Here is a 23,360-nt window from a genome sequence, read left to right on the forward strand (position 1 = left end):
TGAAAAAAACTAAATACTCATTGACTTTTGTCAATGTCAATGGTATAAAAACCCATCTGGCTCACTGTTGTCCATTAAGGAAGGAAATCTGCCATTCTCACCTGATCTGGCCTACCTATGACTCCAGACCCACAGCAATGTGGCTGACTCTTAAATCTTGTTTAAATGCCCACATCCCATGAATGATTTTTTTTTTCTTAAAAAGACTTTCATTTAAGTTTCTCAATGTTAAAAAGCACCTCTCTTTGCCATGTTTCTACATAGTCATAAATTTGGGACACGTTGTGTCATGAGTGTGGTAGGAGTCAATTATGACCAAATTTTTATTTTACATCTCACATATTGTGTAGACTGGGATTTTGCTTTTTATGCATCTCTCCCAGGAGATAACCTGGCATTGGGTAATCCAGGGAACGTGTCTATTATGGCGCAGAAGTTGACATTGCAGTTGTGTGTGGAGCAGGTTAGATAGACTTATGATTCTTCTCAGGTCCATGTGATCATGAATCAATGAAGATTAAAGATAATCCAAGTAGAGAATGGACAGTGTCTTATCCATTTCCTAACCTATGGCCCCTCTCCACCTTAAACTTAGAATAATTTTCATGGTACCATCATTTATAACTCCTAAATTGTGCCAGTTTGAGTGGTTTTGTGCCACAGATATGTGCCCAACAAGACCAGAGTTGAGATTCTCCAAGTTTTCCAATCATCTTCAAAATGTCCAATAGAATAAGAAGACTTCCAGCCATTTGTCTTGCCGGTTTCTCTCATGTGGATCAGATGGCGTGCTGGAGCAATAACACAATGAATGCACCTCCAGGTCCCCCTCCCCCTCATTTGGCATGGACTCTGAGGTTCATATTGCATTCACCTAGTGGCTTAATCCATTATGTTACTGTGGGCTGTTGTGTCACGGGAAAATTGAATTTGAGTTTAGAAAGTACCTGTGTGCTTTCGAGTCTAAGTAGATGGTGAACATATGTGCCTTTGTGAACTATTGTACATAATCCGTCCTTTCAATATATTTGATTTATCACTGTCACATGTACTGAGGTACAATGAAAAGTGTTGTCTTTACATGCTTTATAGGCAGATTGTGTACACATGTGCATCAGGGTAACAAAGTCGGGTGCTGGATATAATGTTACAGCTGCCAAGAAAGTGCAGCGAGACATCAACATTAACTTTAAAGAGGTCCATTCAGAATTCAATACTTCCTACATTACAGCAGTGAACAATGCTTTGTACTTTGGAGCATTCTGAAGTTGTGAAAGATATAAATGTGGATCTCCCTTTTATAAGCTGCCAACAGCCAATTATGATTTGGCAGAAATCTAGGAATAAAAGCCCTGTAATCTCTTCCTTTGGCCAGGGCAGGCAAGTGTTTTCAGGGGCAAAATTTGTTTATACTGTAATACCACATCTGGAAATCAATCAGCCCTTACTTAAACACTTTTACAATGCATACCTCGTACAGTATATTGATTGATATTTCTGTCTTTTTCTGCCCATCAGTGACTGGAGCTGCTGAGCCTACGAAGGAAACAGCTGAAAGATTTATTGGAAAAGCAGTTGGAAATAGTGATGTTTGGTTCCAATTTAACGAAGGAGTTTCAAATGCTGTTAGACGCAATGTTTACATAAAAGACCTGCTGTAAGAACATGGCTGGCCATTGGAAGAAGTAACTGCTGTTTAAAAATCTGAAAAGAGCCTATACGTTCTCCTACAAAGCGCAGAATGGAACTGTCAGTTTTGGGTCTACAGTGCAAACTTGCCTGTGCCCAAAGCTGCAGTAGGAGATGACATTCAGTCTGATTATTGGGCCACCAAGTGACAAAACTGTTGAACATTGTGAGGTTTGAGCAACAGCAGTGTGACATGAATCTAAAATTGCTGCTGAGTTCGCATCTAAGTAGGTTTGGAATCTAGTTATTTCCACAAAATATGGGCAAAATTGAGCGTTTACTGTGAAGTGCAATCGGCCTAACCTGGACGAACTTGCCAGGAGCCTAATGCCAGTGGTAGATTGGCATAACCAAGAAGCCCATTGATAAGCCTAGCCAACAGTTTGAATCCAATTCCTTTTGGAACATTTATTTAAATGGTTTTTGTTTCAAGCAACCTGGAATTCCATTGTGAAAGTATGAATAAAGTCTTGCCAATATTAATTATTGCTTTATTATTTATCTTTCTTTGACATTGTTCCTTTCTAGTTGTACAAAGAAATTGATTGATCACTCATTACAATGATTTTGCCTAGAATTACCATAAAATGTACAAAAAATGTAATGCATATGTTTTAAGAATTTAGAAGACTGTGCCAACAAAATTCTCCTCCAGAGTCTCTTTCTTTACAAATAAATTGCCTTACGCAGAGCAGTTTGAAAATGTCAAAGTATAGCACATTTGCCCTTCTCTACCCAGGGGTTGTTCTTCATTAACTCTGGGTTTAAGAATGGGTCGTTTGGCACTCCCTCTTCTATCCACTTCACAAAGCTTAGGCAATGGAATAAAAGAAAAGAGAGGTGGTTAGTAGTTCAACATTTTGCTCATAGAAACAATAAATGATAAAAATTATTTATTTCAACTTGTGTTAATTTTCAGAATAGATAATAGTTGCTTTGGTATGTCCCTATTTTCGCAACCTCTTCTTTAAGCGTGGAGCTGGATGAACACAGCAGGCCAAGCAGCATCTTAGGAGCAGGAAAGCTGACGTTTTGGGCCTGGACCCTCCTGATGACCCTTCAGGTCACTCTTACCCCTTTTCATTCTCAGAGATAGATGTCAACTTTAATCTTTTAGTTTTTCTCAAAGACCTTTCATCTGATCTCCCTGAGGCCAAACATATTTAATGCACAAGAGAGCATTGATTGGCTGCAGATTTCCATGGATAGGAGCCTTCTGGGGTCAGCTGCAAAGTATCTTCAGAGGAAGAACTAGTTTGAAATAAAATAAGACTCTTCAGTGAAACTGCAGTAAGTTTGAAGATGAGTTGGATATTACTCAAACCATTAACTACTCCTCTTTCCGCAGATGGTGCCAGATTTGAGTTTTTTCCAGCACAACGGTTTTTCATAGAATCTCTACTGTTCCAGAATTTGCAATATTTTGTATTTAAATATTCAAAATATCTTTGCCGGACTTTCCCTCTTTATCTCCTCGCACCATGGCATCAAGTGTTGGAAACTTGTACTTCACTCCTCAGCCCCATACCTGCCTCCACACACTGAGATAGCTTAGGCCAAATAAAGGATATTTCTAACTACAGAATGAGGTGATGTAGATCAGAATAAGGAACAATGGCTTACTCGATTTATATGAATGGCTCAAATGAGCCATAGAACAAGACAGTTTCTGGTTTTCTATCCTCAATTTGCACTGAGTTCTTCATTTTTAGCCAGGGTCTTGACTAGGGAGGGCACTTAGCCTCCAGTCTCCAGGACAGAGGGTACACAATAGGATTTAAACAACGAACAAAAACAAAGTTGCTGGGAAAAGCTCAGCAGGTCAGGCAGTATCTGCGAAGGAAAAACACAGGTAACATTTTGGGTTGTGCTCTTGATTGCTAACCCCCTCTGAAGAAGTAAACGTGGGAGAGTGGCAAGTACAAGATTTGGGTTCAGTTGTGAAATTCAGCACAGAAAAAACCACTGCAATACTGAGGGAATTCTGTACTGTTAGCAATGCCAATTTCCATGTGAGTTATTAAACAAGTCTGAGCTTCTCTGACTGACATGAAAGATCTTGCAAGGGACAGTATTTTGAAGAGGAGTAGTGCACACTTCCTGGTGTTTTGGCTAATATTTATACCTCAATGAACACCACTGAAGAGCAGGAGATTTGATTTTTACATTGCTGCTTGTGGGAGTTCACATTGCTTAAATTAACTTTTTGCATTTCCTACACGAGGAAAGTGACAACACTTCATTAGTGTTTAATTGACTGTTAGCACTTTAGGATGTCCTCATTTCATGAACAATGTTATCTAAAAGCAAGGTTTTTTTTCATTCTTCTAGCAACGCATGTACGTCAGACAAATGCAGTTGAACAAAGATACTCTGGTTGTACAGCACAATACAACTGGCTCAGCCCCACTGATTCATTGAACAGGAGTATTTCTCAAAGTTTAAAGCCAGGTGCAAACAAAAACATGGAGCTGAAATCTCCTGTTCTGAGCAACTGCATTTGGATGAAATACAGACCAGTGAACAAAGGCTTGATTCAGAGCAGCTTTTAGCTGTTTTTGTTGAAGGTACTTAACATTGACAATGCTAGACGCTACAAATGGATTCCCGTTGAGCTCAAGAATGCACACGGGGGAGTGACAGGAGGAACCAAGTGAAATGGAGACAATGGCTTGTGTTAAATAAAAAAGAGAGTTTGCCAGCATACTGCTTAGTGATGGCATACGGAAAATCCATTCAGTGATGGAGAATGGACTGAACTTTTATATAATTTCAAAGCTAATTTTGTTCCTTTTCTGTTTTCTTCCGACCTTTAATGTTTTTAAGGGCAATGCTTGAAAATGCTGTACAAGTATTAGAGCTTAATTTTTGTTTGGCTGGAAGGAGGCTTATGTGGAAGATAAACACAAATGTAGATCAGTTGTGTTGCATTGTCTGCTTCTGTAACTAAATGGCTGCAATTTATAGGCAATTTTTGGAACTGGAAGACAGAAATTCAAAAAAAGCCTGTTGAGCCTTGTACAGTTTATTGGCACATTGTTTTTGTTCTGCTTCTTACACTAATGGGTTTTCCTAATTTATTTTGACTGGAGTTACTACTTTTATGGGAGTTGGTATTAAAACAATCCATTATCAAGTTCTCAACTACAGGAACTTTGAACAGAACCTATGGTTTTCATTTATACGTGTTTAACCTGTGATGACAGATTTCAGTTTGATTGATGAGTCCTAGAGTCAGGAACAGCTCCTGTTGTCATACAGCAGGCCAGGATAGGATTCTTGTAGTGCAGTGGTAATGTCCCAAACACTGGATCAGGAGGCCTGGGCTCAAGTCCCACCTGCCCCAAGAGTGTGTCAAAAATGCCTGAACAGGTTGATTCAAAATATTTACAGCAGGCCAAACATTCTAAAGAAGAATCATATTGGACTTGCAATGATTATTCTGTTTCTCTCTCCAAAAATGTTGCCACACCTGCTGAATTTCTGCAGCACTTTGTCTTTGTTTGTTTCAAAGTTCGCAGTTTTTTGCTTTTGCCGAGTGATGTAATTTTACTCTAGTTGCAATGGTAGCAAGGAACAATAAAACTAGACCACCGATTACTGTTCTCCCTTATCCCATAATACGTTGCTGCCAGTCCAGTGGGGTTAGAATTACAATCACATTGCTTCAACCATGCTGCCTTGATATATAGGCAGAGACAAACCCACTCCAAGCAAATGAACTGCAGCATTGAATATGATATAATCATATAATATAAACATAACATGATACAAATAATATGATATAATCATAATTGTGAGCCTAACTGTCATCCTGCTTTTGGAATTTAACCCAGAAGCTTTTATGGGGTAAGCTTTGATGAATTCAGGGAAGTGCCTTCACACCTGCGTCTTCTGTAATCAAGTCTGCACCCCATTATCTGAACCGAGGCCTCTGAGCCCAATCTCCCACCAGCCTCCCAACTCCCTCAGCCCAAAGACTTCCACTTAACCCGCTCCCACCTAGACTGAACTGCACTGCCCTTCCCTGGAATCCTACAGTCCACATTTCCCCAGTCTGTGATTTTCGCCCCCCCCCCCCCCCCCCACTGCCTTTGACATCCCCTTCAGCCCCCACTTGCCCCCTTGAATAGGAAGCAATGTTTTCATTCCGAATCACCTCTGCCTCACCAACACCCAACTCATCCACCCTTTCAAGACAATACTCCCATACACAAACTATATTCCTATCGGTTTATTGCACTTATTAACACTTAACTGGAAGAATGGCCATTTGGTTGGGGTGTGAAGTCTACTAATATTTGTAGATTGGAACCTCAGCATCAGTCAGTACTCAAGAAAGTTGGGAGAATAGAAACTTGCTAATTTTGAAGAAAATATTTAGATATTTTTGGTGGCTAGGCTGGCATTTGTTGCCAATTCCGAATTGCCTAGAGAATGGTGGTGAGCTGCTGAAGTTCATATGCTATGGATACACCCATAATGTTGTTATGTAAGGGGTTTGAGGAATTTGACCCCACTACGATGCAGGAATTGTGATATAGTCCCTAGGCAAATCATCAGCTGCTCTTGTCCTGCTATGTGGTAGAGATCACTGGTTTGGAAGGTGATTTTTGGTGAGTTGGATGCATTTTGCATATAGCACACTGCTACCACTGTACTCAGTGTGGAGGGAGGGAATGTTTCAGTTTTTGGATGCAGCTGATTAAAGCAGACATTGCTTTCTCTTGGATGTTGTCAAACTTCAGTGTTGTTGGAATTACATTCATCCAGGCAAGTGTAGCATATTCTACTACACTGCTGATATGTGCCTTGTAGATGGTGAACAGGTTTTGGGGAGTCAAATGGAGGGTTTCTCTCCACAGAATTCCCAGCCTCTGACCTGCTCTTGGAGACACTGTATTTATAGGGATGGCCCAGCTGTGTTTTCTGGTCAACAGTAACCACCAAGTTATATTCAGTACGGGATCCAGCAATGGAAATTACATTGAATGTCAAGAGGATAGTCAGATGCTGTCTTATTAGAAATGACTTGCATGACATTTTAGTAGCATGAATGGTACTTGCCCCTTCTCAGCACAAGCTGAACCTTATTCAGGTCTTGATGCGTACACACATGGACTGTTTCAGAATACAAAGCTCAGTAATAGTGACCATTATTGATCACCTTAAAAACCCATGTGGTTCTCAGTTGGGGAGGGATATCTGTCTTTATCGAGTGTGGCCTATGTATGATTGAGGACTCGTAGCAATGTGGTTGACTCTTAACTGGCCTTACAATTCGGGCTGGTTCTGTCAGCAACATCCACATCCCATGACACAACACATTTTAAAATAGAGTTTCTGAGGAGTTACAAATGATACTGGTCATTGTGCCAATCATCAGTGACTGAGGACACTACCCTGAGCACTCTTGCTTCAATGTCCTGGGACTAAGCTAACATAAATAAAAGATTTCCTACCATATTAAAGTGCACAACAATCACGCCCACTGCAACTTTTTCTTTTTCTGAACTTATACTGTGATCACCTCTTGAGATTCTGTCCACTGAATTAATATTGCCATAGACTGCATGAACCAGTTACTTAGCCAAGCATGAACTATCCCACATTACACTGGAGTTTCCAAAATTACCTCATCCTGGGAATCAAAAACTTAAATGTTGCTAAAAATGTAGAATGATGATATCCTGCAGCAATTTCACTTTGTAGTGGGTTATGAAGAATGTATTATTTAATTGGGTCCATAAGTTCCAACTATAGAATCTGATTGGATATTACATATCAGAAAAGCAGGTGCATATGTATTGATAATTGATACATTTTTAATTAGAATTCCATTTTAAATATATAATATTAAAATGTTAAACAATATTGGATGCTGCAGAATTATTTTTGGTTTCTGACTGTGTTGAGCCCTAATTCTATGGTATCAATCAATTTTTGTCCATTCAATTGTTCTTCCCCTTGCTCCCAAGCTTGTATCAACACTTTGCAATTATCTCTCACAAAGGTGCTTTATTCATACTTGGCATAAAGTGTTGTTGGCAAGCCCAGCCTTTATTGCTGTTCCATAATTGCCCTTGAGGTGGTGGTTGGAGGCTACCTTCTCAAACCGCTGCAGTCCTTGTGGTTTAGGGATACCACAGTGCTGCTAGTGGAGGGTTCCAAGTTTTTGATGCAGGGACAGTAAAGATGGAAGCGATATATGCCCGTGTCAGGATGGTCTGCAGCTGGAAGGTGAAAATGACCCTTCAAAGCCCCAAGAGTACACAAAGATAAGGAAAAAAACAGTGCTGCCAATTTGCACATACCTCAGAACCTATGTACCCTAACCCAACAAGTAACACCGATTGATCTACTGATCCACCTACAACAGGGAATTCTGAAGCAGTGACTTTAGCCAGATTAGCGGTTAAACATCACACTAATGCTTCAGAGCTGAGATGGAGGCGATTAACCTGCTGTTGGATTGTAATCAATTCTGATCTTTATCTAGTAAATCTGAGAGCAGTTAGAGAAGCTAATCCTTCACACTGTCCCTGCTTCGTTGTGGAATGTGATATTTTTCCAGTCAATGCAGAGTGGTCCTGGTCAGGTACTTAACTACACTGCGTTGTACTATCACCCCGCCTGTTGTTGTGCTGTCAAAAAGTGTGTTGGTAGATCATTGAAGCCATGCCATTCAGGACTACTCACTGTATAGGCCCAGCCAGCATGGGACAAGGATCAGCACTGCTTGTTGACAACACTGTCACCTCTGAGAGTGAGACCATCTATTCAAGCCCCACAACATGACTTATCCAGCCCTTTATACTTTACATGTTAAATAGCTTCACCCATCAAGGTCCAATGGTTTTAAAAACAAACCAGGATCTACAGGTCCCAAGCTGATTTGTACCACAGTATTATACGAAAGGAAAATATATATTTTGTGCAATTTTTGAGGAGATGCAGCAGAGAAAACTCTCCTAGTGGTTTCTCACTCGTTATCGTATGGATTTACCTTTCTTTAAGTTCTGGCTACAAATCGAGTCATTAACATTTGAAGAAGATCTTGTAGCACACATTCTATTTAAGTGCAGGTTCATTTTCAGGAAGATGTTAGGAAGGACAGTGATATTACAGTATTTTTGCCTCTATGCTTGCAGAGGCTGGCATAGCAAGAGATACGGGAAGGCCAAAGGGCTGGTTGAAGTGTGATTAATTAGCATTACACAAAATGTTTTGACTATTTGAAATGTTGAGGGGTTTGACATTGATTGACACAAGGGCCCATAACACTGAGGGGGGTTAGTGCTGGAAAAGCATTGACACGAACAAAAACCTTAGGAACTTGTGAACAGCAGTGGAGCAGACAGACCCTTTAGCCCGTTCTACTATTCAGTGAGATTGTGGTTAGATGTATCTTAGCTCTATCTATACACTCAGGTCCAGGTACACCAGTTACCCCGCTTCAATAATGTAATACAGCTGAATACAATAATAAAGGATAATATTCATCTTATAAAATAATGAGTATGCAGAGAGAGTCAACATGGATTTATAAAGAGAAAAATCATGCTGAATTGATTTAATTAAATGCTCTAGAAAATTGCCAACTATTTAGTCAAACAGGCAGAATGTGAATTTGGTACTTTTAGATTTCAAAAAAACGCATATCGAAAATGTGTGAATTGGCAAGATGTAATTACTGGTGTGAAATTTGAATTGCTCTCAATACATACAATACATAAATAATTTGGGTATGGGATTTGGAGGAATAATACTAAACATTCATTGGGGGAAGGGGGTTTGACCCCGTCCGATAACAAAAATGTGTTGCATAGAATTTTACAGCTCAGAAACAGGCCATTCTGCCCAACAAATCTATGCTGGTGTGTATGCTACATTCAAGCCTCTTCCCTCCTTATTTCATCTAATCCTACCAGCATATGTATCGATTCACTCCCCTCCCTTCATTAAAATTGTTTTCTTTTACTTGTACTACGCAACTATATCGTGTGATGGTAAGATCCACATTCTGGATGCAGAGGTTTCTCCAGGGCACAGCATGTTTGAGATACTCAAGATTACCTTATATCTACTGGCATCCCAATGAGCATAAAGATTTTCTAACCTGTCAAAACTCTTTGTTATTTAAAGTACCTTTAAATTTACATTTCCGTGATTCTGTGAAAACCTTAAAGCAGTAATAGAGCTGCCTTTTGAAGGGAATTGAGCACACCATTAGACACAATGAGACAGTGTTTCGTTCTCACTCTCATCTGTCATCTTAGTCACAACATTAAGACAGAATTTCGAGCTTACTCAGGGATTGTTTTGGAAGACATCTCCCTTTTATATGACAGCTGGTACTTCAGACTATCCACCTCCTTCTTGAACTGTGGAACGTCCCAATCTTCCATGGCCACCGATTGCCTTTAATTGATATCCTTACAGAGAGGAGAGTAAGGAAATCTGAAAAACAGGTCAAAAACAAATAAGTTTCAATCTGAACAATCTGGAAAGGATGTTTCAGTCTTAGGGATTGAACATCATCAAATATTTAGCTGCAGTGTTGTCAATACAGAACCAAGATGTTAAGTCCAGTTTCACATCTGCATAATATGACGTGTCAAATAAGCCATAATATGATGATAAGACATAGGAGCAGAAGTAGGGTATTCAACCATTGAGCCTATATTCCGTCATTCAATGAGATCATAACTGATCTGATAATCCTCAACTCCACTTATCCTCATAACCCTTGATTCTGATAAAACTCTATTGTACTATTGCATACACTTAACCCAGCCTTGAGAGCCCTCCTCATTTCACAGAATTCCACAGATTCACTGCCCTCTGAGAAGAAATTCCTCCTCATCTCTGTTTTAAATGAGAAATCCCTTCTTCTAAGATTATGCCCTCTGCTCATAGACACTCTTACAAGGGAAAACAATTTTCCTACATCTACTCTGTCAAGTCCCCTAAGATTTTGATATCTTTCAATAACATCTCCTCTCATTCTCCTGAACTCCAGTGAGTACAAGTCTAAACTACTCAACATCTTCGCATTAGAAAGTCCATCCACTTCCAAAATCAACCTTGTGAACCTTGCCCAGTGTACCTTTCCTTAGACAAAGGTACTTCAGTTATTCACAGTGTGGCCTAACCAGCGCCATGTACAATTTTAGCAAGGTCTCTCTATTTTAATGTTCCATTCACTTTGAGATTAAAGGTCAATATTTCATTTGCCTTCCTTACCACCTACTGAATTATATGCTAGTTTTACATGATTAATGCATGAGGACACCCAAACCCCTCTGTGGTCAGCTTTCTGCAGTCCTTCCCTATATAAATAATATTCTTCTATTCTTCCCATCAAAGTATATAATCTTACATTTCCCCATATTTTGCCATGTTTTTGTCCAATCACTTAATCCCTCTGTAGTCTCTGTGCCATCCTCACCAGTTGTCCTCCACCTATTTTTGTGTCAGCTGCAAACTTCGTGACTGTCCATTCATTTCTGCTGTTCAAGTCATTAATATGTATTGTAAGTACTGTGGTTCACGCTAACTGCAGCCACTAATTATAGGTTGCCTTCCTGAGAGTGCCCCTTTATCCCAACTCTCAGGCTTCTATGAGTCAGCCAATCTTTAATCCATGACAACATCCTACCCTCTACACCATGGGTTCTTATTAAGTCGTCTTATAAGTGGTACCTTCTCAAACGCCTTTTAGAAATCCAAATATATCACAGCTACCTGTCCACCCTTATCTACCCCTCCTCAAAGAACTGTAATAAATTTGTCAGGCATGATTTCCATTTTGTGAAGCTACCCCAATTCTGCTTCATTATATTATGTATTTCTAAATACTCTGCTGTTACGTCCTTATAATTGGCTCTAACGCTTTCCCAACGTTCAGTTAACTGGCCTGTAGTTACCTTTTATTTGTCTCCTTCCCTTTCTAAACAAAACGGTGCTACATCAGCAGTTTTCCAATCCAACTTTTCCAGATGCTTTCAAGATTACCACCAATTTGTCCATTATTTCTGTAGCTACTTCCTTTAACATCCTCAGAAACATCCCACCAGGTCCAGGAAACCTAACATCCTTTAAACCTACTAGTTCCGCAGTAATTTTCTCGAGTGATAGTTATCATGTCTATTTCCTCTCCTCCTTTTGATCCTTGAATTTTGGAATACTTTACTGTGATGGCTGCTATGAAATACTTATTTAACTCCTCTGCCATTCCCTGGCAGAGTTTTCGTTGTCTAAGGGGCCTATGTTCACTGTTGCCTCTCTGCTGTCCTTAACTTCCCTGCCTGACCATGGTTGTTTTTTTCCACTTGCTAGAATCATTCTTCCTCGTTGGGATACACTTCCACTGTGAGCCTTATTATTTTAAGCATCTGCCATTGTTCATTGAGCATCTTTTATGCTAAACTCCTCCTAGTTCACTCCTGCCCTAATTCCCATGTAATTACCCTCTTTTAAGGAAATATCCAGGAGACCAGTCATGATTCAGAATCATCCAGATCAGGGAAGCCTCAAAGTCTATCTCTAGTTTTTGTCAAAATAGTCATCTCACCTTTTGGACAAAGTAGTAAATCAAGGTTCCACCCAGTCTTTATTACAGACCACAAAGTGTTCGCTGAAAAAGGGCAGGGAAGTTCTATTCAATGTCGTGGACAATACTTACTTATGAACTAACATCAGCAAAACAGATTATCTGGTCATTATCAAATTATCTTGCTCTGATACCTGGTGAAAATGACGACACTTCAAAAATGCTTTATTGTCTGTAACAAAAGAAGTAATGAAAGACACTTATATAAATTCAATTATTTCTCTCTTTGCTATCCCTACAATCTCCTTGACCCACACAACCCTCAATACCCCTGCATTCATCAAATTTTGACTCCTTGAGAATCCCCATTTTAATCACTCCACCATTGCTGGTCACACTTTTGGTTGCCCAGAGGTGTGGAGTTCTCCATACCTCACCTCTCTACCTCACCTTCTTCTATTAAACTTACTTCTGTGGCCAAGCTTTTGATGTCAGGATCCAATATCTGTTTACAATTTTTTGTTAACATCCACATGAGGCGTCCAGGATATTTTATAATGAGAAAGGTGTGACATAAATACAGGTTGTTGTACTTTATTTAATGAGGTGGTTAAACCCAGAATTAAACCCAGTTGCCACTTTCACACTCACATCCTACCCACACTACCAGGTAGTCTGTTAATGCTGACCATCTGGCCTCATATGTGAATACCAGCCACTTGGAAATTCTGTCAGAGGCAACTCTGTTGATGCACATTCATGAGAATGGAAATTCTTTGCACTAAATGTTCACCTACCTTTCTCAATGCATAAAAGCCACTTCCTGTTTCTACTTATAATGCATTTTACAGCATGTAGGTAATTAGAGAAAGACCTAGTTTTTATCTAAAAACATATTTTCATTCTATGTGCACTCTATAAATGGAGAGCCAGACCTGGAGATATTGTACAATGTTCTCCCAGTTCATGTGTAGCTGATTCCAGAAGTGCTCCTTATCTTTGTCCCCGAGTGCTATTTCTTATTATGTTAACCGAGCCAGGATGACTCCGCAGGGAAAACGTGACTAACACCCAACTGCGGATTATATAATCTGGGAACAATTTTTCAGAGAAGTAATCACGCACCCAACATCGTTGTGCCTATTTCATGCCAACTAAATTCAGCCAGCGAGTCAGGGGCTCTGGGGATGGTTGGGGTCCTGTAAATGCCTGACGTGAGAGACAGTGAGAAAGGGATTGAAATATGAAAGGGTGGGAAATAGGGAGCTCCTTGGGTACAATGGAACCCCGAGAGATTGATGCAGGCCATGAACAAATAATCTCACGGTGTCCACTGACAAAAATTTTGTAAGACTTTTACTGCTGTCGTCACAGATAAAATTATGCTGTAGCGTCGCCCCCCCGACCCCCCACCCACCCACACACACCACACCCATCATCTATCCTACTTATTTAATATCTCCAAGTAAATCCAATTGTTTGTTTAGAATCTGAGCCCAGGCCACATGAAATGTGTTGATTTGGAGTGAAATACAGATGGCACTATCCATCCAGTAATGCCAGAGTTCCAAGGGAGTACAAAGTGTTTGAGGGGGCTAGACCACTTCAAGGTTACAGTTTCTGGTTTGAAAGGCTCACATCGTCACTTAACAGACAGGCAGCAAGAGTTCTGCAAGAGAGATGTGGGAAGTAAGCATAGAGTCAAAGAGTTGTACAGCACAGAAACAGGTCCTTTGGTCCAACTCGTCCTTGCCAACCAGATATCCTAAATTAATCTAGTCCCACCATGCTAGCAGATATTATATGTCCTCGGAGCGGAGAATGATTAGGTCTAAGGTGAGAAAGGAAAGATATGCAAAGGACCTAAGAGGCAGTCTTTTCATGCAGAGGGTGGTGCATGTATGAGGAAGTGGTGGAGGCTGGTACAATGACAACATTTAAAAGACATCTGGGTGGGTATATGAATAGGAAGGGTTTAGCGGGATATGGGCCAAATGCCGGCAAATAGGACTAGATTAATTTAGGATATCAGGTCAGTATGGACAAGTTGGACCGAAGAGGCTCTAGTGTGAGCCTGAAAAATAACACCATTGGGTTCAGCTGAGCTAGCTGCAAAAGGAGGTTCTCCAAATTCACCCACACCACCAACAAATGCAGCACTTCTACAGCATGTTTAACATGGGCAAGTTATCAAACACAATGTATTACCAAGCCACAGAACAGCATAGTATGACAGATTACCAAAGTGTTAGCCGAAGAGGTAGTAGTAAGGAACCTGTTAAAGCAGGAAAGAAAGAGAAAGTCTACGGATAAAAGTTCAAAAATTTGGGCCTTGGCAGATTAAGGCAGTGATGGACTGATGAAAACCAGCAATGTTCATAAGACCCGAATGAGAAGAAGGCAGAGCTTTAAAACTTTTAGGGCTATATGTGGTTATGGAGGTAGGGAAGAGATTTGATAGCAATTTTATAAAGAGTATCACCAAAACCCCACCCACAGCGGTTGCTTACTGTCTCTTTAACACAATCATCAGGTCACCAGGCTATGATGCCAGTTCTGTATCTATTCTGAAGAAATCAACCTCCAAATGTCACTTGAACCATTTCTAGCTGCCTGTCACAAGGAAGGATTCTGTGCAGATTGCTTGAACCCAATCTGAACAGAGTAAAAGAGTCAATAACGGCTCTAAATTTTAAAGGTATGAAGGTAGCCAGGTTATCTCAACCACTTTGCTGTCTTAAGAGCCTCTTCCTCGGGGCTGCTAACCCTCAGATACTGAATTGGAGTCTCCAGTCATTGGAAGTTAAGCTGGGCATTGCTTGGTGTAACTCAGGAGAACAATTACTGGCAATTTAAACATCCTCTATGACTTTCTTGGAACTGGTAAGAATTATGAGAGGTATGATAAGATGGTTGTCTGATAGTCAAGCACCAGCCATAAAGTAATTAGGAGTGTGCTTGCTCTCGAATTGGAGTTGGCAACCTATACATCACGTCAAACTAGTACATCAGTGATGGTAATGTTGGAATGAGTGATTGGTGTTAGGAGGGTACTGGGCAAAGCCTCTAGAATGTATCCAGCTTCTGTAGAAATACAATTAATATTTGAGGTCAATGACCTTTCATCAGAACTCAACCATTACACCGCGCCAGTCCTCCTTGATTTCAAAACACCCCCCCCCCCCCAACACATTTGAGTTGAATTGTGAGGCAGGCAAAGGGGAGTGCAGAACTGCCAACGTAACACCCTTATGCAAAAAGGGAGGAAGAGAAAATACTGTTAACAATGAGCCAGTTAGCTTTACGTCTGTCATTGGGGCAAAGTTTAGAGCCTATTATATTGGATTTAATACTCAAACATTTAGATATAGTTAATATAATAAAGCAGAGACAGCATGGCTCATGAAAGGGAAATCACGGCTGACAAATTTATTACAGTTCTTTGAGGAGGAAACAGGACAGATAAAGGCAAACCAGTAGATGCAATATATTTGGATTTTCTAAAGATATTCAACAGTTACTGCACACAATGCTACTTAATAGGATGAGGCCATGGTGCTGTGGGCAGTTTATTAGCAAGAATATGGGATTTATTAGCAAGAATATGGGATTGGCTAACTAGTTGAAGGAAGTGAGTTGGGACAAAGGAGGTATTTTGGGGATGGAAACCTGTAACTAGTCTATAGAGGGATATAGACAGGTTGAGTAAGTGGGCAAACACTTGGCAGAAGGAATATAATTTGTGAAACTGTGAGGTTAGGCAAGTTGGCAGGAAGGATAGAAGAACTGAATATAATTTAAATGGAGAACGACTGCAGAAAGCCAGAGAACAAGGCCACTGGGGGTCCTTGTGCATGCATCATAAAAAGCTAGCATTCAAGTTCAGCAAATAATTGGGAAGGCAAATGAACTGATCGTTTTTATTTCAACGGGAATGGAGTATTAAAAAAAAGGGTGTTCTTGTCAAAACTGTACCAGGTAGTCACTGGAGTACCAAAACAAAACAAATTACTGCAAATGCTGGAGGTCTGAAATAAAAACAGAAACTGTTGGGGAAACCCAGGTCTAATGGCATCGTAGAATCCCTACAGTGTGGAAACAGGCCATTCAGCCCACCAAGTCCACACAGCCCTTCTGAACAGCATCCCAGCCAGACCTGTTCCCCTACCCTTTCCCCATAACCTGGCACTCTCCATGTCTAATCCACCTAATTTACACACCCCTGGATACTACAGGCAATTTCCCATGGCCAATCCACCTAACATGCAGATCTTTGGACTGTGGGAGAAAACCCACAGACACAGGGAGAATGTGCAACTCCACACAGGTAGTCACCCGAGGCTGGAATCAAATCTGGGTCCCTGGTACTGTGGGGCAACAGTGCTAACCACTGAGCCCCCGTGCCACATCTGAGGGGAGAAAGCAGAGTTAACTTCTCAAGTTCAGTGACTCTTCATCTGAACTGATGGTAAACAATAAAATGCGATGTTTATGCTGAAGCCAAAATTGGAGAGGGCGAGGTGAGTGGTATGCAAATAGATGGAGACGGAGCCCAGAGAGAGAGATATGAAAGGGATGAGAGATGAGGGGATTATTGATAACAGATGAGGACAGAAGAGAAGCTGAAGAAGTGATGTTGAGAGCCAGGAGTAGGAGAGAATGGGTAGGCTGTGCTAAAAGCAACCATGTCATGACAGGACCGGGGTGAGGGTGGCTAAAGAATTTGGAAGGACGGAGACAGACTCTAAAATTATTAAACTTGACATTGAGTCCTAGAGGCTGTGAGGTCCCCAAGTGGAAAATGAAATGATACAATTCTGTGCTCAGACATTGCAGCAAGCCTGTGACAGAAATATACAGAGTTTTAATCTGTGAGGAAATAGAGAGTTATGGGGGAAAAGCAGGAAAGCAGAGTTGGAGATGATCAGGTCAGCCATGATCCCACTGAATGACGGAGCAGATTCAATGGGCCGAATGGCCTATTCCTGTCTCCATGTCTTATGGAGTGAACCCACTGCACAAGTAAAGCAGATGGGCTGAAGATGCTGTTTGATAATATCCTTCTCTGCCTGCTGCCAGTGTCGCCCCCTGTAGTCTGGATCCTGACAAAGGAAGCGAGGCTGGGAGCTGCCAGAACTTGAATCTGCAGGAGATGGAGCAACAAGAGCCAGGGCTGGTACGCCCTGGTCCTTATTTAAAACCAATCTCGGAACGTGCACACCTTCTCAATATTTCTTCGGATTCCAACACTGTTGAGCGAACCCTCATTTAAAATTAGCTTCGACATTGTCCATCTCGTTACTTTCATAGCGAGTTTAAGTTTCCAACCATTCAAACATATTGGGCAGTGCGGCACCGTCTACTCAAAGTCTAAAACTAGAGAACACCCCACCGCCATGGCCATTCAACAAACTCAACCCAATGAGAACACCAAGAAGGGTCAACTCAGCGGCTTCCCTTCTTTCCCTGCTCCCCCTCCTCCATCTCTGTCCTCCTTCCGAAGGTGCTATTTCCTTCCGCCTTGATCACAGACCCTGTCCTCAGTTGAGGTTCACTCAGAAGAAGCAGTGCCAATCACCAGAAATCCTCCTCACTTTCGCTTCTCCACTCGCAGCCATTCTCTCTCGGAGCTCCCACCCGCAGTCTCCATCTATGTCTAAAACATTCCAGGCGCAACCCCATTCACTCTCTTCCTGGCCGCCTCTCTAATCCACACAACATCTCACTCACATCGGGGGAGCAGACATTACTAAACAAAGGAATCCATTTCAACTGAGTCTGACTGTCTTTCTTCCCTCAGTTTCCGCTTACCAATGACTAGTGGGCTAAGCTGGAGGCCAGATGCTGGGAGGCGCGGCGCTGATCAATTGCTGATCAATTTCTCTGGGTCCTGACAGAGGTCGGCACTCGGTCAATCTCTCTCTCCCCCCTCTCTCTCCCCCTCCTCCCTTCAGAAGAAAAGGCGCGCCTGATCAATGACTCCTCCACAGCGGGGAGCCAGCTGTTATTTGATATTTATTTGCGGAATTACCAAAACAACGCAGAAATGTTGTTGTTACTGTTTTTTTTTGCTTTGTCCCACATGTATTCCGCCCGGCTCCCGCGTCTGATTCTCACTGAACACAATGTGGGGCCGGTTTATTCTGGGGGATATTGTCACAAAGACTAACCGTGCACACTACGGAATCCTGATTTCCGGCCGCCTGTTTACCTCCCTGTGGATCTTATCTCCTTTTATTTTGTTTGTCTGATTCAAGAAATATTTAAATAAATAAAAAGAAAATCAGAGGGCCATATCTGAATTTAACGCAGAGAGCAACGGTTCAGTCTTTATTTGGTATAGAAACATATAAATATAGAGAAACACATAAAAGAGAAATATATAGATATAGGAAAACATATAGAAACACAAACAGAAACATATAATATACAGAAGCATACAAAAATACAAACAGAAACATACGTCGAAACATATACAGAAACGTACGTACGGAAAAACAGATATAAACATATATATTGAAAAAACAGTTACAAAGAAACATATATAGACGCGTATACATAAACATATCTATATAGAGAAAACATAGATATAGAGAATCATACACACATACAGAGAGAGAAACGTATATCTATATATGTGTGTTTGTGTATACATTGCACAGTGATGTTAGGTATAAATGAATGTTGGGATGGGTATCACAGGGGAGCGGGGCTTGAGAATTACCGTAACATTTCAGATATTCGGTTCGTCGGTAACAGTGAGGGACACAGAGGGAGACTGGGCGCTTTCCAGGTCTTTTCGTATTTAATGACTCCACGTTAAAATCGGTGGGAGAGGGAATCTGCTGATAAAATCGGTGTTACGTTTGTAATTTGTTACGAATCTGTAACATTTCCTCGCGACATCGATAATTGCCAGGCCTCGCTTCTAACGCCCTGTTGTTTTCTCTCTGGGTAAAGGAAAGCATTAACTCACCTGCACTTGTCAGGGTAGTTTTACAGTCAGCCGACACCTGACTCAAACAGAAGCATCCACTATGGACCACAAAGCAAGTTTGAGCTGAATATATACGGATGTTGTCCCTCTCTCGTTTTCGGAAATGCAAATCCTTCGTGGTAATCTATTAATGGCACTAGCAATCCATTCAGAATGTAGTGCTCAGGGAGAGGATTTACACAACTCAGCGCTCCCGCTTGTCCTCGCCTCTGCTCCCACTCCCCAGACACTAGAGCTGCCCGCGCTGAACTGCAAAAGGCATAAACACGCTCACAGTTTCCTGGTGCCTCATTCCAGGTAATCCCGGGGCTGTGGGATGGACTGTCGTCCCTAACCTCATAGCCACCTCCCCTTGGCAGCACCCATTTGGTTAATTCAATCCCTCAGGGCTGGAATCAAGCTACACAGGAGAATACCTAATTTTTAAAAAAGGAGACACTGCGGGAAATGCAGATACCGGAAGCATCAACAACCACAATTCATAGAACGAAATAATATTTCGCTTTGCAATTACCCTTGGGGTGTGACTATCTGTGCACAGGACATGAATTAAACAAGCTGACTGTTTTCTCCATCATTGTCCGTGCTGCACTGTTTCATATTACTGGCTTTAATCTCCATTATACAGCCACGTTTTACAGCACACTCTGCCCCCTCCGCCGGCAGAATCACACCCACACTGGTTTGACCAAACATGAAGATTACCTCTGGAAAGCTCTCGCACAAAACACCGCGTTCCTCTTTATCCCAGCTCGCAACTACTCAACTCTACAGTCAGGCTCGCGTAGAATCCCAACAAATAGATTGCAACAAGCTCACGCCCTCGTAAAACGGGAGGTGTGATCGGACAGTGCAGATGAAACGTTGCCTTGTGCAGGTAGAGACAAGGCGGTGGATTTGCTATCCTGGTAGCGACGGATCGAATGGAGGGCCTGGGCCATCTTCCTTTGTACAGAGACCGGCCACTGACTGGAAACTGCATCAGGCTGACGCCGACAGAGAAGCAGGCGCTTTCTTGCAGTCTATCCCTTTTTGCGTGAACACAGTGAACCATTTTTACAGTACAGCCTCCCTCCCTCCATATCCTCGGTTTGTTTCATTTGCCTCTTAAAGGGGATGGGACCAAGGTGGGGGAAATGGAATTAAGCTGTGGAATCAGCTTTGATCAAACTGAATGGCAAGGGGTAGCTTGAGGGGGCTGAATGGTCACTTCCAGTTCCATCAGCCATAGTAAGCATTGGCCTTTCCTTTAAAGATTAGCACTGGGCTCAATACTACACTTGTTAGGCCTTGTCCTGCAAGTTTATTGGCGCCTCAGTGTGTAGCAGCCTCGCCTTTCTGCTGAGGTCGTAGATTCATAGCCCACTTAAAAACAAAAATCAAAGCTGCCATACCAAACTGGAAACATTCACTCACCTTCTCTCTCATAAGAAGTAGGAGCAAGAATCTGGCCCCTCAAGCCTGCTCCATCATTCAGTACAATCACGGCTGATCTTTTAAAGGTATCAGGTCCACTTACCAGCCCACTCACCATAACCCTTAGTTCCTTTACTGTTCAAAAATCTGTCTATCTTTGCCTTAAAAACATTCAATGAGATAGTCTCAACTGCTTCACTGGGCAGGGAATTCTACAGATTCCCAAAGCCCTTTAAGTGAAGACATTCCTCCTCAACTCAGTCTTAAATCTGCTCCCTCTTATTTTGAGGCTATGACCCCAAGTTCTAGTTTCACCAACCAGTAGAAACAACCTCCTTGCTTCTATCTTATTTATTCCCTTCATAATTTTATATTTTTCTACAAGATACTCCCTCATTCTTCTAAATTTCAATAAGTATAGTCCCAGTCTACTCAATCTCTCCTCAATAATCCAACCCTCTCAGCTCCAGAATCAACCAAGTGAACCTCATTGATGCTGCCAGACCTGCTGAATTTCTCCAGCATTCTCTGCACCAGGGGAGTACTGGCCTCACTTGCTGAGACAATGACAGCCCTGCATCAAGTAAAAGAGTCCTTGGACCATTTTAAAGATGGATCCAGAATTATTCCCAGTCTCAGTATTTATCCCTCAACGAGAAAGAGCTTATGCAGATCCTGCTGTGTGAAAATTGTCTGCTGGATTTCCCACTTTACAACAGGCACTATAATCACCAGCTGCAGAGTGCTAGGTGCTGTTCTGACGCTATGAAAGATGCTGTATAAAACACAAGCTGTATTAAAGCACTTGAAAGACCACCATCTAAGACTTTCCTGCTGAAGTTAAATGGAGATCCAGTCAGTTATTGAACCATCCCGGTGCCTCAATTATATGTAAATATGCTGTGTTCATCCAGCTCCACACTTTGTTATCTTGGATTCTCCAGCATCTGCTGTTCCCATTATCACACTACAGCCACATTACCTTCCTCAGCACCTGCCTATGGAACCAGGTCAGTCCCTTGTGCAAGTAACAAAAGCCTTTGGTTTATTTACAGATAACGCAGTGTGGAGCTGGAGGAACACAGCAGGCCAGGCAGCATCAGTGGAGAGTTGACTTTTCAGGTTGGGACCCTAGGAACCAACATCTGCAGTTCCTACAACCCGTTTGGTTTATTTGTTGCATAGAGTCAAACTCCAATATTTGTTTTAAAACCAAAAGAACTATGAATGCTGTAATATTTGTTTGGTTCTTTGTATACTACTGTACAGAACCAAACTACTTCAGTAAATATGTATGCATATAAAGACATTTTTATGAATAAAGTATATTTTTGAAATTAATAACTTTTCCTTTCTCTCATGGCTGAATCCCTCCCCCAGCAATGACACCTGTAATATTCACTCTTGGAGGTGGATGGGAACAGTACCCATCTTATGTCTCAGCCCAGTGCCAGGCAGCGCCAGAGAAACAGGTTGGTACACACTTAGTTAACAGTTTATTAGGGATAGAATCATAACATCAGTTTGCATTCCAGCTGCTCACAATTTAATATGCAGTTCTGTCCCAAGCAGTTTGTAAGTTGTGAACAAAACATCTCAGGAAATCGGAGAAGTTAAGAAAAATTAGTGCCTCATATGAACCTGCACACCAATACCCAAACAAATTGGGAACATAGACCTTTTAATTAAAGTTGGACTGCAGCATTGTATTCTCTGTTCTGCATTGCTGACATAGGGTCACACAAAGCTCCTAATGATGCCTAAAATAATGGCTGAGGAAAGCCAGAACAAAAAGCAACTGGAGAACAGTTGGTTTCTTTTTGTTGGCTGCTACAACAGGTCAGTAGTGTAAAGGCTTTGAATTAGCGTGTCACCTTTCCTAACCTCAAGATGCACTTTACAGCCAGTGAAATAATTCTGCAATCACTGTTGAAATGTATGAAATGTGGCACAAAATACATAAACAGCAATGAAATACATTGCTGGTTCACTTAGCTGTACTTTTGGACGGAAAATAAATGTTAGCCAGGACACCTAGAACAATTTTCTTTCAAAATGCAGTTATATATGCTTGTCTGAGAGGGAATTCTTCAAAAAAGACTCTACCAAGTGTATCAGCCCTTCCTTACTGCATTGAAGTGCAAATCCAATTAACCCACAATCTACTGATTCAGAGATGGGAGGGTTATCAACTGAAGCATACATCCAAATATGCCTAAGGCTCCTGACCAAACAACAGCCAAGCTTCTCGCCATGTCAGACTAACCACTATGTCAGTGCAAATGGAGGAGAAAAGATCTCTCAAAAGGCCTGGTTGTCAATGCTACGAATTTGGATTCATTCAAGATAACAAAGTGTGGAGCTGGATGAACATAGCAGGCCAAACAGCATCTCAGGAGCACAAAAGCTGATGTTTTGGGCCAAGACCCTTCATCAGAGAGGGGGATGGGGAGAGGGAACTGGGATAAATAGGGAGAGAGGGGGAGGCGGACCGAAGATGGAGAGAAAAGAAGATAGGTGGAAAGGAGAGTATAGGTGAGGAGGTAGGGAGGGGATAGGTCAGTTCAGGGAAAACGGACAGGTCAAGGAGGTGGGATGAGGTGGTAGGTAGGAAATGGATGTGCGGCTTGAGGTGGGAGGAAGGGATGGGTGAGAGGAAGAGCAGGTTAGGGAAGTGGAGACAGGCTGGACTGGTTTTGGGAT

General features: G+C 41.6%; 2 protein-coding genes across 6 annotated transcripts in view; one reads left to right on the forward strand and one right to left on the reverse strand.

Annotated features, from left to right (window-relative positions):
• Nucleotides 1-2,172, forward strand: part of chtf18 (CTF18, chromosome transmission fidelity factor 18 homolog (S. cerevisiae)) — a 103,166-nt gene extending 100,994 nt beyond the window's left edge. For both annotated transcript variants that reach the window (XM_048552554.2, XM_048552555.2), the window contains exon 22: nucleotides 1,519-2,172. In XM_048552554.2, the coding sequence (XP_048408511.2) occupies nucleotides 1,519-1,661 (143 nt within the window). In that variant the 3' untranslated portion in view covers nucleotides 1,662-2,172. The remainder of the gene's footprint in view (nucleotides 1-1,518) is intronic.
• LOC125462485 (guanine nucleotide-binding protein G(I)/G(S)/G(O) subunit gamma-13) lies at nucleotides 2,160-20,168 on the reverse strand. 4 transcript variants are annotated; one of them, XM_048552557.2, is made up of 3 exons: nucleotides 19,947-20,168; nucleotides 10,000-10,149; nucleotides 2,160-2,500 (listed from the first exon to the last, which is right to left on the reverse strand). In XM_048552557.2, the coding sequence occupies exons 2-3, from the start codon at nucleotides 10,095-10,097 to the stop codon at nucleotides 2,395-2,397; spliced, it is 204 nt and encodes a 67-aa protein (XP_048408514.1). In that variant the 5' UTR covers nucleotides 10,098-10,149; nucleotides 19,947-20,168; the 3' UTR covers nucleotides 2,160-2,394. The 4 variants fall into 4 exon arrangements, with proteins under 4 accessions (XP_048408514.1, XP_048408513.1, XP_048408515.1 ...); XM_048552556.2 differs by lacking the exon at nucleotides 19,947-20,168 and adding an exon at nucleotides 19,221-19,587; XM_048552558.1 differs by lacking the exon at nucleotides 19,947-20,168 and adding an exon at nucleotides 18,056-18,178.
• Nucleotides 20,169-23,360: the final 3,192 nt, after the last annotated feature.

This window comes from Stegostoma tigrinum, chromosome 23 (genome assembly GCF_030684315.1).
Source record: "Stegostoma tigrinum isolate sSteTig4 chromosome 23, sSteTig4.hap1, whole genome shotgun sequence".
NCBI classification, from domain to species: Eukaryota; Metazoa; Chordata; class Chondrichthyes; order Orectolobiformes; family Stegostomatidae; genus Stegostoma; species Stegostoma tigrinum.

Excerpts from the sequence above, each read along its gene's own strand:
- LOC125462485 (XM_048552557.2), bottom strand. The coding sequence starts at position 10,097 with ATGGAAGATTGGGACGTTCCACAGTTCAAGAAGGAGGTGGATAGTCTG. Across the intron at positions 2,501-9,999 it reads TCTTCCAAAACAATCCCTGA|CTTTGTGAAGTGGATAGAAG; the intron begins GTAAGCTCGAAA and ends CCATTGCCTAAG.